Below are 20,697 nucleotides of genomic sequence, written 5' to 3'. Positions count from 1 at the left end.
CCCTTGTTTTTGTACAAGTGCCTCTTTCGACTGATAGGTAACAGATCCAGTTTCCCAGATCAAACAAAGAAATTTACACAGCTGTCTTATAAGTTGTCTACCACCATGCTTCTACACTTCTATGGGAATACCGACTTGTCCAGGAGCATTAAAATTGGAAACTTTTTTTAACAGTAATATAATCTCTTCCAAGGGAGGATCCTCCGCGGTTTTCTCAGTAATTAGCTCCTAAAGGATTTCATTGACTTGGTAATGGACTTTTGATTTAATATAGACTTAAAGTTTTTCCAATTCTTGGGCTTTTTGCCCATCAAGTAATTTTTAATGATATTTTCTTAATTACAAATAAATTATTCTACTTTTTTACAGGATACTACCTATATGCAGAAGCATCTTATGGGTCACCTAACGATACTACACTGTTGAACTTTGCAGTTTCTGATGTTCGAAAAAAAACTCTGTCATTTGCTTACCATATGTATGGAAGTACTGTTGGTAATCTACGTGTCAGATTTACTTATAATGATTCTCAGTATGAAGATGTATGGATAAAAGAAGGAAATCAAGGATTTTACTGGCACAAATCATGTGTATATATTCCCAGAGACATAAGTGTAATCTCATTTATTGCTACAAAGGGAACTTCATATGAAGGTGATATTGCATTAGACACTATCTCAGTCGGAAGCAAGGCCTGCGGAGGTAATATTTAAATATTTTTTTGTACGAGTGAAATAAGATATCTGAAGTTTTGAGATTAGTTTAACATTAACGAAAGCAACTACAGTGAACGTTATTACCATGGTGAATATCACTGAAACAGCAATGTATTAGCCTAACTATTTACTTTAGTCATTGTAGCTCCAGAACAAATCGTACTAAACTCGATGGAATATGACATCCAAATAAACGGAAATTTTTGTAGTTAACTGCACACCGTTCATTATTAGGTTTATGTCTCCGAAAGATAATGTTTTTACACGGATAGGAAGAACATGTAGTTAATATATCAAAATATATTTACTAAAGTTTTTAATTACCTTTAATTACTGACAATTTAGATCAATAATCAGCGAACAGGGCATTACGAGGTCATTATGAAAAGTTCAAGATTAATTTAATTTATTTCCAAGAAACTCTTTCCAACTTTGAGAAAACTTATCAACAGCTGTTATATCTTTTGATAGAACTGCTAATCACTTCAGCAAAAAACAAAACTTTACTTTTCAAACCTTAGTTGATATAGATGTTGTTGCCGGTCATTTCTAGCATGTTATTTCAGAAGATAGACGTTGTCAAACTAAAATTACTTCAAACAAGTTACATTTTTTTATCTCCATCAAAAAATTCAGTTAAAAAAATCTGTAAAAAGCAATCTTTATATCCAACTTAACGTGAATGTCTAGTTAGAAACACTAATAGTGCGTTATTAGCCCTGAGAGAGTTTCTCAAGTAGGCGCATGGTGCATAACCGCACAATCACAAATCTTAGCAGACGAGGATCATGTTTTATGGGCGCTGGAACTACCATATCGCGTGATTTTAGTCTACTAGATTTCATCAATATGAGCTAGTTGGTGACGGCATATCAGTCAAACTTCGCTGCCACGATATATGGAATATCAACATCCTTTTAGACTCTTATGTCGGAAATAGGCTCAAGCTTATAAAAATGAAGTTTTAGTGACGGAATCAGCACTAATACCAAAAAGGCAATCTTTATATCTAACATGACGTGGATGTCTTGTTTGAACGCTGAATATAGCGTTAATAACCTTAGAGGATCCTCTCAAGTAGGCGCATAAAGCACAGAAATAAATCTTAAGTATCGAGAATTGGGCCTCGGAACTTCGATATCACTTGGATCCAGTCAACTAGACTTCGTTAGATGACCACATATCAGCCAAATCTCGCTGCCACGATTATATATCTCTTTCTCTTTACTCTCTTTTACTTGTTTCAGTCATTTGACTGCGGCCATGCTGGAGCACCGCCTTTAGTCGAATCAAATCGTCCCCAAGATTTATTCATTGTAAGCCTAGTACCTATTTTATCGGTCTCTTTTAGCCGAACCGCTAAGTTACGGGGACGTAAACACACCACCATCGGTTGTCAAGCGAGAGTGGGGAGACAAACACATATATATATATATATATACATATATACGACAGGCTTCTTTCAGTTTCCGTCGACCAAATCCATTCACAAGGCTTTGGTCGGCACGAGGCTATAGTAGAAGACACTTGCCTAAGGTGCCACGCAGTGGGACTGAACCCGGAACCATTTGGTTGGTAAGCAAGCTACTTACCACACAGCCACTCCTGTATATATATATATATATATATATATATATATATATATATATATATATATATATATATATATATATATATATATATATATATATACATTATATATATATATATATATATATATATATATATATATATATATATATATTAATAGAAAGGACAACAAAAGAAAGAAAGAGCCCTCCATATTATGTAAATAGAAGAATTTATCTGTAAAAATATGTGACACTTATTCAGTGGCCATGATAAAGCTCGGAGTTTTATCATGGCTACCGAATAAGTGTCACACACCCACACACACCATACACACACACACACACACACACACACACGCATATATATATATATACATATATATATACATATATATACATATATATACATGCATATTTCTATATGTATGCATATATACATATATATATTCATATCTATATATATATATACATATATATGTGTATGTATATATATATACAAATATGTATACATATATATATATATATATATATATATATATATATATATATATATATATATATATATATATATATATATATATACGGCACTGATGTCAAATCCAGTCCAAATAACAGTTTATATTTTGGAATATGGCACATAAAAAACAAAGATTCAACAATCAATTTGTAGTGTAAGAAAAGAAAGTCTGTGTTCTATGATTATTGTACTTAGTCATTATTGAGTAAACATTTTACATTGATACCACCCAATATACATTTTAGCAGTAAAATACACAATTTTTCACATTTTGTCTTAGTGGCTGGTAGTTGAATCAGTAACATTATATTTGTATCCCTTCGTAGACTTTATGCTATTATCAAAGCTAAGAGACTTAGCTCTTACAAAAATCCATTCTACTTAGTTGTAAATATGTCCCATGTATAGTATTTGTCACTGATGTAATTTTGAGGATTCTTATGTAAGAGACAAATGTTTAATTAGACTTCAGTGCCAAGTTTAATTTTACATTTACCCATTGACATAGCTAAAGGTGTGGAAGGTTTCTCATTTAGGGTGCACAGTTGAAATTCTTTTATATTTACAGGTGTACATTTCATAAGATGGAGATGCCTTAAATACGTTCCATGAAAATTCAAGTCCTTAAGTAGAATACGAAAGATCCAATAAATTATGGAAATCACATATATCTAGCTTTAGACGTAAATTGCTTATAATTGCATCAGTTTATAATGACATCGTAATTGCTAATAATTATAACAGTAACTACAAGTTTTATCCATTTAAAGAGTAGAAACAAAACATTTCCTCCCTTATCTTTTCTAAAAAGAAAACGCATGCAACCTAAGAAAGATGATTAGGTGCTGAGAAGATTATACTCTTCGCATACTCAGGAGTTAAAACTAAGGTACAACGTGGACCCTAATGCTACAGTTAAAACTAAGGTACAACGACGGCACTAATGCTACAACTATGTTTACTCTTACAGTATCTTTTCTATTAGTATTTATTATAACATTCTTTGTAAACAAAGAAGAGTAATGTTAATTCATTTGAATCCAGCATGATACAGGTACATATTTGCTGATCCTAGAATGATAAATCTCATATGGTGCAGCTTTAGGATTTAAAACTACTATCATAAGTGTGGTCGGCTGTGTTACTCTGAAGTATTTAGTGACCCATCAAATTCACTTCTTCAATTTTATTTTATTAGAAAGTTAAATTTCTGTATGACCATTTAGATGTTACTTCTTTTAGAAAGTTAAACATAAAAACCATATAAAAGCCTTAATTGGAATTCCATAAATTCATATTCATTGTTATTTATAAATAGTTGATTTCCATACAATCTGGGAATTCAATAGTTGTTTCTTTGAATATGGAAATATAGAAATATAGACATTTTAAAACATATTGCCACAATTGTCGCTATATAACCGACTCGGAAATAGGAACATAATGCGTTTTCAAGCAGAAAGAACGTCTGTAAATATTTATCCAGACTGAACTCTCACAAACATTGTTTTTGTTTTGTTTTTCAGGGCCATTTGACTGCGATTTCCAAGAACGAACTTGCAAATATCAATCATCCGGTTATGGATTCAGATGGAGTATTCAGCAAGAATACTCATATTCAAGTGGTAAATTTTGTTTTATATTTCAATATAACTGCATTCAAACATATATGTAAGCATAAATACAAGCATATACATACACACATATACAGAGAGACACACACAGAGAAAAGAGAGAAGTTTATACAAAGAAAAGGTTATATACTGTATATACATATATATATATATAGTAAACCGTTTGAAGATGACAATGGAAGAGTCTTATATATCAAGTATGCTGGTCGGAGTGACTAGGCTGTTCTAGTTATCCTAAAGATGACTGAGGACTCGCGCAGTAACTTTGTAAAGCTAGAGTGGCAGGAGTTACATTCCGCTTGCAATAAATATCGAGTGCAAGAAGCTCACTGAATAAACCAGCTGGAGGAGATAGCTTCCCAGGTCTGTTAAAGGACAGCCACATTAAAGTGGCCATAAGCAATATTTTGGGGTTCCTATACTACTTCTATCACGAACAGAGATTTTCTAACGGACTAGTTTCCTTGTTTGTATATACATACACACACACACACACGCACACACACGCACACACACGCACACACACACACACACACACACACACACACACACACATACACACACACACACACACACACACACACACACACATATATATATATATATATATATATATATATATATATATATATATATATAGGCAGAATTCTCAAAAAAGAGACAAAAGACGAAGAGAGATGGTGTAGAAAACAAACAGATGTGAAAAAGTGTTTAACGTTTCGAGCCTACGCTCTTCCACAGAAAGAAACAAGGACAGAAAAAAAGGAGAAAAAAAGGAGAGAAAAATATATGTATGTATATATAAATGTACGTATGTGTGTGTTTGTGTGGGTGTGAGAGAGAGAGAGAGTGAATGAAAAGGATGTGTGTGTTTAATATTCGAAGAATCCAGTAATTCATATTTGGTGAGTTCAGGGTTCACACCACAGATCATCCGACAGTATTTAAAAAGTCATAAGAAATGCGTTCTTTTGATTATATAAGAAAACCAAAGTTGTAGTTTTGTATCGATGTAAGAAAAACAAATTGCTAGCTTTTATTTGTGCTTGCTTTAGTATCCTTCATGCAATATGTTTTCCTCAACGTTAAAATTTTTTTAATGATTTTCTTATTACCTTTATGATCCCTTTTCTCTTCGCTTGAAATTCTATTTTATATGAAAAATTTCACATGCTTTCCAAGGTAAGTTGGTTTATTTGTTGACTCAAATCATTGTTTATTTGTTGACTCAAATCATCTTTACCAGCTCAACGATGAAGTGGGCTTGGAAAGTGTTCCTTGCTTAGTCAAGCAAATTGGATTAAACAGTGTCATGTGCCTTGCTAAAGAAAACAACACAATGGCTGTGATATGAACTGAACACTTAACTTTGATATTATCAGCAATCCAGTACGTTAACCTCTCAGCCATTTTGTTCCTGCGCATGTATATAATTCTTCCGCTAAATCTTTTATCACCTTCTGTATGAAAATTTGACTTCCAACAGTGATTAAATCCATCTTTCATCTATTCTGATGGTTTGCCTTTTGCACCACATTTAAGATTTCATTATTTGCAAAGAGGTAAAATGGTAGACCACTAACCAAATGTCCTAGAGTACTTAGTTTTCTCCATTCACAATAAAAAAACTGAAAATGTGAACTGGATTCATGTTTCCTGAGTTTTCATTGATCTAATTGCTCACTGTTCTAATATTTTCATTTTTGTCCGCACATAAATTTAAATACATTTTCTTTATTTTCTTTATTTTACAGATACAAATAGCTACTTATACATTTATTCAATAACAAATAGTGAAAACAATAAATTTCAGTTCTTCTCCTCGTATGCATCTGTGACCAAAGGTACAAGTGTTAGCTTCAGATACAAAATGGCAAAAAAAGCGAAAGAGTTTGCACTATTTGCGCGTTATTCTTCATCGAATAAAACCAGATCAACCACATCGCATTCAATCGAGAAACTTTGGTTTTCAAATGGCAATGAACTTACAGAATTCACAACTGCTTGTGTAGATTTGCCATCCTCAAATAATTTATCACTGTTGTTTGAGGTGACAGCAAAGGCAAATTCATACTATGACTCACTGGTTTACCTGGATAACATCACCGTCAGTAATGAAACCTGTAAATGTAAGATTCAAGTTATATTTACTCCAAATTTATATAATATTTTTATTTGTAAGATATTTATCATATTTACATTTGTAGGGAAGTTTTTCTCGCTTCAGTTATTTCAATCTTAAGAGGTTAACTTCTAATATAGATGCCACTTATTTTACGTAAGTGGCATCTATATTAGGCACTAACCTCTTAAGATTGAAAAATAATGTTTTCTGCAGTTAGTCAAGCAAATTGAAACAAAATGGTACCCTGGTTGAGATAAGGCTACAATTTTATATCCAAATAATGATGTAAAAATTGCCAGATATTATTTTCGTATATTTCAATTATTCCACAGATATTTCTAATGTTATGAATAGATTTACGATATACGCTTTCAGTTACTTTTTTTGTATTTGCACTACATTAGTAAGAAGAAAATTGATGGAATATTGTAGTAACATTACAGTGTTATATTCTATTAATTTCTTCTATCTCTACCTATTTTCAATCAACAAAATGTAATTTGACCAGTGTAAGCTGTGTTATCGTTAGTAAGTATCTAACTTTGATTGTAATCTATTAATGTCGTCTTCATGACATTAATTAGCAAATGAGCAAAGAAGTTTGCTTATATACTCAAACCGATCAATGGAATTAACATTCTTGTTTTTGCGTTTAACCACAATATTGCAATATCTGCGTTTACTCTATCGCTATAACTACTTACTTGACATCAATATTTGTCTACGTTACAGTGCTATTACTGCTTATAGATGCAAGTTTTTCCGGCTTTGTTTTATCTATATGGACAAAATCATTTGAGATTAAAATGCCTTTACGAAGGGAACAAGCTATAATATGTGAATTATTAGGTTCATAAATCCTAGGTCATTTATCACTACTCAATGATACAACATGGATGTTCGACATTTGTAATGGCAACTTATCTAAACAATATTCTTTAGAACACTAAGTTCTAAAGTAGAGATACAGATTTAATGTTGAGAAATTTTTTTACAATAATTTCACAAGTCTTCCTTAGAAAGATTAGTATATGGACATAACATCAGTTAGTGAAAATGAGAATTCCTGCTGTCTGATCAATGTAGCTACCTGCTCATTGAATTTTACTTTAAGTTGTTGAACATTCTTCAGACAGCTGGGATTTGCCACTGTCGTCAGACAGACAGTCTCAATATGATACGTTGTGAGGAAACTGGGCACTCAGATTACGAGTGCAGTCTATTACACACGTTTCCATTTACTAATTTCACTTACATAAATTAAAGCAATTCAAAACTTTGAAGAGACTTGCTCCAAATGCTTATAAAGTGGGATTGACTCCAGAACGTTGTGCTTGAGAAATAAAACTTTGAACCATTCAGCCATGTATTCATATACCCATATAAAAGAGCCAGTTATGTCCAATCAAAGAGTCCATCAGTTGAGTCCTAACGTCAGATCGTTTAACTCTCAAACAAGTAAAATTCACATACTAATACGAGTATCAAGCATTATCCCACGTAATCTTTCATATAAGTTACCAAAATCTTAATAATATTTGACATGATGAAAAGTTAATGAAGAAATGAAATAGGAACTCTATTCATTAGGAAATATTTTTTTCTAACGAATCTGTATTATTTTAAGCAAAGACAGGGAATGAAAGTTTCTAAATGGAATAAGAAATATATAGAATCTTACAAATACTAAATTTCGAAATCAATATTTTGATAATTTCTTTCAACAGTGGGTATTACGCATCATTTCTGTGAATTTAAAGAACCACATCTTTGTGATTATAACGTGGAATGTCCAGAGAATAGTGAATATACATGGCAACGAGGATCTTACAAGGATGTGTCTTATTATCGATCTCATTTCTTACCCTATCCGGAAAACTTCTCATATTCCGATTCAGGTAAATTACTTACAATCATGATTTTATATTCCATAAACTATTATCTAACTAATGTTTAGGTGAATATTAAGTGTTCCATTGTCTACAACGCTGATGAACTTGTAAAGAAAATTGTATGTTGTACATTTCCTCCCTTATGTCACCTCTCTTCTCTGAGAAACAGCCTGGGATAACTAGAATTTAATCCTACTGAAATTTGGGTGTGAACCTGGATGAGGTTGATAATAGAACTATTTGGGATTGATTAAATATACCTTGTATAAAATTGGACTTGTATCTATAGAAGATATTATAATCGTAAAGTGTGTGGCTTAAGAAGCCCATTTTCTGATATTTATGTAATATAATTACAAACTTACCAGATTTGCCCCTGTGATTTGTTTCAAACTCACCAATACAAGGAATTGCGCTTAATAAAGCGTTACAGGCTGATGATCGGTGATGGCTAGTTACATATTTCACGGGAGTCATTATACGCTACATCTTTTAACTGACAGTGATCAATACATATTCGGATGGCAAATGTGGCAGAGTGGGGAAGACCATTAATTTTTAATGTGTAATAATGATTTCCATTAATGTGTGTAGAAACGGACTACGAATTCAAACTGGTTTTTTTGCTTTTAAGCTAGAGTTGGATTAGAAAAATACATTTTACACCAATGATTATTATTATCAATTATTTTACAATTAAGTTTTTATATACTTGACAGTGATCTAATTTGTAAGAATATTAACAGATTAAAATTGAATGTTCTTACTTTAAAATCAAACGATTGAAAACCAAAAGAATTAAAACGTAATATAAAATGGAAGTATTGTAAAATATTTCCAATCAAAGTAAAGTAGGAAGTAAAAAATAAAATAATAAATGTAAAAATTGTGTGGGTGGGATAACAATGTTGAGTTGTCTCCAAATGAAACATTGAAGATTAAAATCACATAAATATAAATTCTTAAATCAATACAAATAGTCTCGTTACTTGACCATCGGAAAACTGTTGAAAATGAGGAGAGCAAAATTCAGTCGGATGACTTGAGTATGGACGTGTGAGATATTTATATAAGTGAATTACAGGAGTCTCTTTTTGTTCATATATGCGAGAGAAATCTTTAAAGATTGTGAGTTTGCTGAATATATTTTTGTTACTGTCACCCTAAGTGCCTATGTGAGAGTGAAACAGAATGTGAACGTAAATTGTTACTCTTTACTCTTTTACTCTTTTACTTGTTTCAGTCATTTGACTGCAGCCATGCTGGAGCACCGCCTTTAGTCGAGCAAATCGACCCCAGGACTAATTCTTTGGAAGCTTAGTACTTATTCTATCGGTCTCTTTTGCCGAACCGCTAAGTTACGGGGACGTAAACACACCAGCATCGGTTGTCAAGCGATGTAAGGGGGACAAACACAGACACACAAACACATACATACACACATAAATATACATATATACGACGGGCTTCTTTCAGTTTCCGTCTACCAAATCCACTCACAAGGTTTTGGTCGGCCCGAGGCTATAGTAGAAGACACTTGCCCAAGGTGCTACGCAGTGGGACTGAACCCGGAACCATGTAGTTGGTAGCAAGCTACTTACCACACAGCCACTCCTGAGAATCTTCTCTAAACAACCTTGCTGAGTGAACACAGCGTAAGTCTCTATTAAGACGATCCGATAAGATGTTCGAATCGAAGCCATTTATAAGAAAATGCTAATTCTCTAAAGAGTTTTAGCTGTATTTTGTTGCGCATAACAGAAGGTTGTTACAGATTGCCAACAACTTATCACAGACATCACATCATATTGTCTGTAATAAATATCAAATATCTAGTTCATCGTTTTGTTTAGGCTTGTCTAGTGCTCACTGCTAGTTTATTGTTAAATCTGGTAAAATTTGGTAAAACAACTTGTTATTCCCAACGTGGGGCACATGGTCCACCGGTGGGGCATGGTAATATTTTGGTGACGCATGCGTAGGGTTATGTTGAACTTATACCCCTTGTACACAATTTTTACTATACCAATAGAGAAAGGGGGTAATTCAAGAATGAATTACTGAAAAAGAAAAAATTCTTCACATCCGTGGACAATTTTATCAAATTTTGAGCACTTTAGAGACAACGGGTTGTTTTTCATCATCACAAGATCTGATATCGCTAGAGAAGGATTAGATATATTTCCTTCGGTATGTGAAAACATGTAGGTAATTACAAACGCCTGTGTGTGTGTGTGTGTGTGTGTGTGTGTGTGTGTGTGTGTGTGTGTGTGTGTGTGTGTGTGTGTGTGTGTGTGTGTGTGTGTGTGCGCGCGTGTGTGTTTGTGTGTGTGTGTGTGTGTGTGTGTGTGTGTGTGTATGTGTGTGTGTGTGTGTGTGTGTGTGTGTGTGCATGCGTGTATGTACTATAGAACTGGTCAGTACTGAAAGCAATGCCATCTTAACTCCCTATCTAGCAATAAACTGGAGACAGGCTTATGTGTGTAGGTGGCTAAAAGTATTGATTCTGTTATCTCTGGTGACAAACATCTAGGTATATAAAAAGTGAGGTGCTGCAGAGTGTCAATGGGGTTGGGGGTGAGGGATGAAAGAAGTGAATGTTGTGGAATGGGTTGAAACGGAGTGAAAGGAGTAGCGTCAGTGAAAGAAGAGAAAGAAACAGAGAGAGAAAGAGAGAGAGAGAGAGAGAGAGAGAGAGAGAGAGAGAGAGAGATGGATAGATAGATAGATAGATAGATAGATAGATAGATAGATAGATAGATAGATAGAAAAAGATTTATGGTAATGGTAACACTCATATACATGTATATATATGAACAGAAATGAAAATTAACAAGTCATTTTATACCCACCAGTGAAGTTTTATTACCGAGTTTGTGAATTCAGCAAAAAGGTAAAAAAAACTTTCATCATTGATAGAAAGGCTTTTGCGGCTGAGAAGATTCACTTAATATTTTTTTTGTTTCTTTTTGAGCATATTTTCCGAAAGTTTATATTGAAATCTTTTTGAAGAAATTGTTGAAAAAATTTGCTTGAACTGAAATCTCTTCGTGTTTGATTCAAGTATTGCAAGTAAAAAAAACTTCGTCAATATTCAGAGAAATATTTAAAATTTGGATTTATACCCGCTATCCATGATAAACGGTCTCCTTTTTGCCTCTTGTGCCAACAATGCTTGACCAACCTATCAATGAAACCAAATCGTCTTGAGTTGCATTTGAAGAGGAAACTGCGGATGAAAATTCAGATTTAAATTACTTTGTCTTTAAAGGAAAAAAAGTTTACAAAAAGAACAACAATAACGTTTCTGTTTACTACACAAACTGTCATACTCTTGGGCTAGTTATGAAATTTCATTACTCATTGCTAAATGTAGAAAAATCATACTATTGGAGAAGATTTAATTGAACCATCAATATCAGCATTTTTTAGAACAGTCCTGGAAAAGGATGACAAAGTTGTTCAAGCCATGCCACTCAGTAACAATACTGTTTGTAGAATAATACATGAAAATGAGTGAAGATATTTAAACACAACTTGTTGAAAAGCTGAAATCAAGAAAATGTTCATTACAAATAGATGAATCAACTCTAAGAGACAGCAAGGTCATATTGCCAACCTATGCAAAATCAATTGATAACGGTGAATTTGCTGAAGAAATGATATTCTGCAAATCATTAGAATCCACCACTACTGCCACTGATATATATGATAAACCAAAAAATTACTTAGATGTCAACAATATACCAATAGAGAACATAATATCTTGTGCTGGAGATGGTGCTCCTGTTATGATAGGCAAGAAAAAAGTCCGCTTAAAATTGATGAAAGATGAGAACCCAGAAATACTTCTTGTACACTGTGTTATTCATAGAGAAAACTTAGTATTCAAAAATATGTCTCCAGTTCTCAATGAAGTACTAAAATCAATTATAAAATGTATCAATATTATCAAAGCTAATGCCAAATATGATAGTCTTTTCAACCAGTTTTGTGAAAATGCAGACTATGTGGGACTTATATCTCTCACTGAGGTAAGGTGGGTCTTAAAAGAGAATTGCTTGAAAAGATTTATGGAACTATTTGAAGTCCTTAGTGACTTTTTAAGTGACAAGCCTGAAATGAAGCACCTGCTAACCATTGATGGTAGGGGGAACGTTATGAAACCGTTGGCCAAAAGTCACCTGACAGTAAACCGAAACCATTTAAGTCCAGGATTTTTTTTGCTGTAGTTTCAGCTCAGAGCTGCGGCCATGCTGATGCACCGCCGTTTTGCTACACTGTTATTACTGAGAGCCTCCTCCAATATGTGGTACTTGATGAAAAATGGAGTTTGATGCAGCTACCCTCATTTGGATCTCTTGCCGTGAGGTTGGTTCATCTGGGACTCTCGACAGGAAGAGGTCCAGCTTTGATTCAAAAACGCCTACATCTACTTTGTGCAGGTCCCTCAGGCTCTTTGGTAGAATATTAAAACGCTCTGGGCCCCCGAAATCCAAGATGTTGCAGTAACTAGTCGTGAAGCGCGATGGCGTTGCTGGGATCTTTGGCACTGTGCAGTGTCGCCCCGTTCTGGCATTGGTGTAGCTTTCAATGCCAAAATTTAGCACAACTCCTTCCAGGATCTTCCAGATGTATATTACTGCATACCACTCCCGCCTTCTCTCCAGGGAGTAGAGTCTTAGCTGTTTCAGCCTTTCCCAGTAGCTGAGTAGTTGCAAAGAGACGATCTTCTTTGTGAATCCGCTGTTAATTTCACACTGGTGGGTGACCATAGCTGTGAGCAGTAATCCAGGCGGCTGAGGACAAATGTCCTCCATAGGACCATCATGGTTTCTTTATCTCTGGTTTTGAATGTTCTCAGGATCCAGCCAGCCAGTCGTCTGCCCTTTGTCGCCATCCTAGTAATGTGCACTTGGAAAGAGGTATTATCACTTATGTCGATAGCCAGGTCCCTCACTGATTTAGGCTCTGGGATTGTAATCCCCTGTGGACCAGTGTACCCTGTAAGTTTCATATTCAGTATTGGACGTTGGTAGCGCAGGGCTTGGAATTTTTCAGCATTAAACTGCATATTATTATCCTCAGCCCATCTGTAAATTGAGTCCAACTCCTACTGCAGATGTGCAACATCACTGGAGTTCTTTATTTTCTGCGAGACTTTCGTATCGTCTGCGTAGCTTGCAAGGGGGGCTATCCGGGCATTTGAGGGCATATCTGGGAGGGCCACTATAAAAAGCAGTAGTCCCAAGACAGTGCCCTCTGGAACACCGCTTACTATTTGTGTTTTCATAGAGGTGGCTCCATTAGCCATTACTGCCTGACTTCTATCTTTCAGAAAGTCATGTAACCACTCTCCAAGTTTTCCAGCTATGCCAAGATCATGCAGTTTGTGGCATATCACATCATGATCCACTTTGTCAAAAGCTTTTGCAAAATCAAGGTATATTACGTCCACATTATAGTTGTTGAGTAACTGCCTCAACACCCAGTCATAATGTTGTAAGAGCTGGGTCAGGCAGCTCCTACCTGGTCGAAAACCATGTTGGGTATCACTCGGCAAGTTCTTTTCTTCAAGGAATGCGATTAGTTTTCCTCTGACTATCCTTTCCATGACTTTGCTGATGTGTGAAGTCAGAGAGATAGGCCTGTAGTTTTTAGCATCTGCTCTGCTTCCCCCTTTATGGATTGGACATATTCCCTCCTTCAGCTTGCTTGGCAGTCTGCCATTTGCAAGAAAGCTCTGGAAGAGAATCTGCAGGGGTTTTGCTAGGGCATGCTTACATGATTTGGGGAGGGTTGTTGGGAAACCATCAGGACCAGCAGTTGAGTTTGTGTCCACTTCGTCTATAGCTAAAAGTTTATCTTCTTTGCTAATGTCGATGTATTCCATCGTAACTGCCTCGCTGGTTATAGGGGAGGTGGCAAAGAAGTTCACTGGTTCGTTCACTTGTCTGTGTTCCAACGGGATGTTGAAGACACTTTTGAACTGGTCATTCAGTACCACATTCATTTATTTATGTTTAACATCTGAATGTATTTAATAAAAGCGTCTAAATGTGAAACAACATGAAAATTGTTCAAACTGAAGTCCTTCTTGTAAACATTCATAATTGGAATGAATAAATACAAATGAATATTAAGTATTTATGGAATTTTGATTTACTTTGGAGTGACTTTTGGCCAATTCTGTATATATATATATATATATATATATATATAACGTAAATTTAAGCCTCAACATATGGATTCAACTAATGAAAAAAGATCCTTAATATATCATTCTGCTAAACATAGAATGTATAGTATGATACTGTATCAAGACTGTAAGGTCTGTGTAAAGTTAAAAAATGACGACAGAAATCGTATAATAAAATTTATTTAACCATTGAAAGTATCACAACACTTGTTTCGCAACTGGAAACATGCAAAGATAATTTATTTTATTTAAAAATAAGTAATATTATTTACATGTCTGAATTAAGAAAACAATCTTATATAGATCAATACAGGTATTAAGCTTGTTCATCGGGTTAGAGAAAATCCGTATGTATATGTAAATACATAATATGAAAATTTTGACATTTTGTTAAATTCAAGAATTTTATACTACTAGTGGTAGTAGTTGTTGTTGTCCTCGTTGCTACTGTGGTTGTTGCTGCTGATGTTGCAACCGTGATGTTCCTTGTAACAACATTTATAGTAGCCTATACTGATAAACATATTTAGAGTAGGTAGAAGAAGTAATAATGCTGTAATTCCCTTCCTGTAACATCCCTTTTAGTAATAAAAGAACTTATAGATGTTCTTGTTTTCTGTTTTTGATTTATATAATCTTTTTGTTCTTTCAGAAAGTTATATGTACACAGAATCTTCAAAGGGCCAACCTGAACACACGTCAAAACTTGTATTTCCAAATATTCGAGCTTCTGCAGGCAAAAGTCTCTACTTTACATATTATATCACAAAAAACAATGGAAAACTTCAGGTATAGTCAAAATTTTTCTCTTCTAATTATAAACATATTCACGCTATCAACAGATATAGATATATATACTGACATGAATGAGTGATGAAAGGTCACAACCAGCCAGAAAAGCAGTAGCACATGTGCATTCAATGGCGTTGTTATAAAAGTTCAAGTTAATCAAATTTTGTTATGGCAACTTAGAGAATTTGGGATATGTCATTTTAAAGCATTGAAGTAGTTGCATTCATGAAGCTATCCTGATTTAGCCTGTCAAAGTTGTACTCAAATTAAATTTGTAAACTTCATTATAATTAAAACAGACTTCGGTCTGAATCGCAATGTTGCCAATGGACCCACAATAGAATTTGCCTTCAACATTTCAAACTAACGAAGTATTCATCAATTTTGCAGTGTTATATTAGGTGCATGCTATTTTGGTACAGGTATCTTATAGGGAAATAAAGCCCTTTTACAAAAAAAGTCTTTGTCATATATGAATGATGTATTGTAGTTTAATTATAAATCAATGTATTGAGGAAATGATTGGGCATAATATAGAGCAAATATAAATCATTGATTCTATTTTAAAAAGGCATTTCTCACTTTGCTTTAAAACAATTTTGGAAAATGTTATGTGTTACGTCTTTAGAGATTAATTGTCATATCTACGCTATTATAAGATTTTCCGTGTTGTGTAATACTAAGAATATAAATGCAATTTAAAATGGAATTTGCTTATAATCTTTTGGAATTCATTATTTGCAATGGAGAAAGTACTAGTTCAGAATAGCATTCTGTACATCTAACTTAACGTGAATATACTATCGAAAGCCACAAACCTGCAGAATTTGTGCTGAGAAAGTTTCTCATATAGACGTATAGTGCTTAACAGCACATATGTGTATCTGTAGAAGATGCGAAGCGCCCAGCAGTGGTGATAGAATTACTAAATCATGATTTGTGTGCAGTGCGCACGGGTAGTAAGCTGCGATACACATAAATTCTATCAGGAGTAAGACTCAAGCAGAACAACAACAACAACAACACCAATAATAACGGCATTCAATTTATTCGGATAATAGTTATCATAATATCTACAGTGACGATGTGGATAATGCTTTTAACTGTGTTTAACACTAATATTAACTGGAGTAATAATTATAAAACTAGGAACCATCGTTTACGTGACAATTCATATTTTGGGTTGTCCGGAAAGTTCGTGCCGATTTATAGTAGCTTACCTTTCGACTTATTTGCCATGAAACTACCTCAATTCTGGGAAGAGGGTATTTTCAAGTTAAAGGAAAGATGGAGACGCATTGTGCAACAAAATGGTACATATTTGGTTGATTAAAAATGTAATGGCAAGTATTTATTAACCTTTTTCTTTCCTTTAAAAATCGGCACAAACTTTCCAGACAACCCAATAGTATTCTTATTATTATTAATAGTAATAAGAAAAGGAGTGTCATTATTATTATTATTATTATTTTTATTATTATTATTATTATTATTATTATTATTATTATTATTGTTATTATTATTATTATTATTATTATTATTGTTAATAACAATAATACTGATAATAATGATAATAGCATGTATATATATATGTATATAATATAAATATATATATATACATATATGCATATATATATATATATATATATATATATATATATATATATATATATATATATATATATATATATATATATATATATATATATATATATATATATATATATATATATATATATATATACATGTACATACTTACACATATATGTATATATGGGTACAGGACGTCACGAAACGCAAACAACGTGAAATGCGAAGTACGAAAACATAGAATACACGCTCTTTTATGCGAACAACGAAAGAAACAAATGGAAATCAAGAATGTAACATAAAGAATGACCCTTCATCAGTTCTCGGCTGTTTTCCTACTCCATAAAAATGTGCTTTTGAGAAAATAGTTGCTCCCACCAGCCAAAATAAAAATTGGGATTTGCGTGGGATCGAAATTGGTAGCGAAAACAAGACAGTGAAAACAAAAGAAATGAGGGCTGCTAAGCCAAACGATATAAGGTGGTGAACGCTGGAGGAACAAGCTTTTACAGGAGGAAAGATAGAAGAGACAGACAAGAATGCGTCTGGTCTGTGACACAGACTGAAAGAAAAGAAACATGATCAAGTGAAGAAAAGAAATATGTCCGATGGTCACGTGTGAACAACGAGTGAGTAAATGAGGAAGAGAGAGAGAGAGAGGAACAGATAGAAAACGGTGAATGGGGAGAAAAAGGAATTAGAGAATGGATGAGAGAGAAAAAACGAAAGGGTAGGACAATTATCGAAATTTTTCTACCAGTGGGTAGCATGTCAATAGACAACATGTTTTTCATATAAAATTAGTGTACATTTAAACACAAAAGTGGTGATCCTAACCACGGGTTAGAGCAATTTCGAAGGGAATGAAAAATAAAAACATTTACAATATTTACCTCCCGGACCTAAATTTCGACCTTTAATTAACAAATAAAACAATTTGTTAGAAGTTTTCCGCAACGGTAAATATTGTAGATGTTTATATTTTTCCCTCGTTCTGGTCTAACGACTCTCTATGTTTGTTTTTGTTCGGCTTCCTTGTATATATCCACTGTCCTGCTTTTGTCCCCAAATTTTTCCCTCCATAAATCCCAAACTTTATTTTGGTATTTGCGGGAGCAACTGTCTTCGAAGACTTATATTGTCATTCAATGCTCGAAATGAGGAGTAGACAGGCAGCCGACAACTGATGAAGGATCATTCTTTATGTTACTTGTCCTATTTTCAATTTGCTTCTCTCGTTGTTTGCGTATTCAACTCATTTGTTCTCGCATTTCATGTTGTTTACTGTTTGTGACGTCCTGTACCCATATATGCATATGTGTAAAATACATATATATGTATTTGATTTTCGTATATATACATCCATCTATCTTTTCACGTGTGTAGGTGTATGTATATAGGTTTAAGTATATGCGTATGTTTTTTGTCTGTATATATATATATATATATATATATATGTGTGTGTGTGTGTGTGTGTGTGTGTGTGTGTGTGTGTGTGTGTGTGTGTGTGTGTGTAGCCATATACATGTGTATTCCCCCAGAATAAGTTTTTTCCTAAATATACATTTAGAATTATTTCCCCTCCACTATCATTCTCTGGCCCGTAAACAGATTTTTTAAAAAACAAATCCTTGTTATTAGGAATTATTTATCAAGAAGTTTTTTCTAACGGTAGTATGTATTTTTCTTTTTTACTCTCTCAAAACTTTCTTATATTGATATTCACTTTTATTCCTAAATATTTTTCGATGTATATTATCATTCCCTTTGTATTTTTATCACCATCTCTAAAGCTCTCTCATAATTTTATATTTGTACCGATTTCTTTTAGTAAACTATTTATTTTTTTTAATTTTTCACCTCTTTTCATTGCATACTACCCATAACTGTCAATACACAAAAATATTTAAATATAGCTATCATATCCCGCTAGACGCTTATTATTATTATTATAATATTATTTTATTTGTATTCAAATGTATATGCCTGTAGGTGTATACAGTTTTATGTGAGAGCGCGTGCATTTATGTATGTTAGATGTGTGTGTGCATTTTCGTTTATATTTTTCTGTCTCTGATATTTCCTACTTATTTTGAAAATATCCGTTGGCCAAAACAGTTATAGTTCGACACTACATGAGCATGTTCTTATATCTCTTTTTTCCTCTTTCAATTCAATTAAAGAATATCCGGTCGATTTATCCGACATAAGCTCTCTGATTTTCTTTGTAATATTCTTTTGTTAATACCTTTTTGATGATTTTATTCATGTTTTGCGCTGAGGAGAATAGTGATACATAATTAAATTTAATTGGTATTATTATTAATTTAATTTTTCCATGTTTTCTTACATGTTAGTATCATCATTCGAAACGATCGTATGCATAGATTAAAATTTTACAAAAACTTTAAAAATCTTCTCTTCTCCATTTTTTAAAACTGTTAGTTGAATTTATATTAGATTTTATCTTATGAATGCTCATAACAAACTTTTACTCGCTATGTGTGTGTGTGTGTGTGTGTGTGTGTGTGTGTGTGTGTGTGTGTGTGTGTGTGTGTGTGTGTGTGTGTGTGTGTGTATGTATGTATGTATGTACATGCACTCTGCATGCATATTAACTAATATGCGATAATGTATTTTCAGCTTGAATCAGAGGATTCATATGGAAATAACATTGAGTTGTTTCAAGAATTTGGTAAACTTAAGGACGAAAACTGGAATTTTGCTTGTGTTAATGTACCCAACTACAGTAGAAATTATACTTACCGATTTATTGCTAGAAGAACTTTAGGATTTAATGGCCATATCGCTCTGCTTGATGTTGGTTTCAAAGAAGGATATTGTCAAGGTAAGATTGATTACATCTCTTCTCTACTCTACTCTACTCTACTCTAGGCACTACGCCCGAAACTTTTGGGAGGCGATTAAGTCAATTAGATCGACCCCAGTACGCAATTGGTACTTAATTTATCGACCCCGAAAGGATGAAAGGCAACGTCGACCTCGACTGGATTTGAACTCACAACGTAAAGACAGACGAAATACCGCTAAGTTTTTCGCCCGGCGTGCTAACCTTTCTGTGAGCTCGCCGCCTAGGAAATCCCAGTGAATATTCTTTTCTACTTTAGGTACAAGGCCCGAAATTTTGTGGGGTGGGAGCCAATTGATTTGACCGACCCCACTACGCAGCTGGTACTTAATTCATCGACCCCGAAAGGATGAAAGGCAGAGTCGACCTCAGCAGAATTTGAACTCAGAACGTAAAGACGGACGAAATACTACTATGCATTTCGCCTAGCTTGCTAACGATTCCGTCAGCTCGCTGCCTTAGATTGATTACATCTCTGTCGCATCGATTTATCTATCAGCCTTTCTGTTTATCTAGCTACCTACCAACCAATGTAACTACTTAACTATCTATCACTTAACTTATCCGCCTGTGCAAGTTTATCTACCAATCACTAGCATTTTTTCTGTCTTTTCTGTTTCACATCGGCGTAAAATTGATTTACATTTACTGAAAATTATCTTTCTTGTAATTGACGACAAAACCACAGATATTGTTTGGAACTGAAGTAAGCATAGTTACACATTGAAGTCATGGCAATAAATTAGATACATAAAAAGTTGCAGAAAATGTCAACATTCTTTACATATATTG

General features: G+C 33.8%; 1 protein-coding gene across 1 annotated transcript in view; it reads left to right on the top strand.

The window, feature by feature from the left end:
- The window catches only part of LOC106877512 (MAM and LDL-receptor class A domain-containing protein 1), a 143,535-nt gene that overhangs the window by 60,773 nt on the left and 62,065 nt on the right, over positions 1-20,697 (top strand). The window contains exons 11-16 of the mRNA XM_089349699.1: positions 370-702; positions 4,331-4,429; positions 6,193-6,567; positions 8,291-8,461; positions 15,307-15,443; positions 19,680-19,884. Of these exons, the coding sequence (XP_089205825.1) occupies positions 370-702; positions 4,331-4,429; positions 6,193-6,567; positions 8,291-8,461; positions 15,307-15,443; positions 19,680-19,884 (1,320 nt within the window). The remainder of the gene's footprint in view (positions 1-369; positions 703-4,330; positions 4,430-6,192; positions 6,568-8,290; positions 8,462-15,306; positions 15,444-19,679; positions 19,885-20,697) is intronic.

This window comes from Octopus bimaculoides, chromosome 3 (assembly GCF_046866305.1).
Source record: "Octopus bimaculoides isolate indiv1 chromosome 3, ASM4686630v1, whole genome shotgun sequence".
Taxonomy (NCBI): Eukaryota; Metazoa; Mollusca; class Cephalopoda; order Octopoda; family Octopodidae; genus Octopus; species Octopus bimaculoides.
Note: the sequence above shows the minus strand (reverse complement) of the source record. Positions and strands in the feature narration are given on the sequence as shown.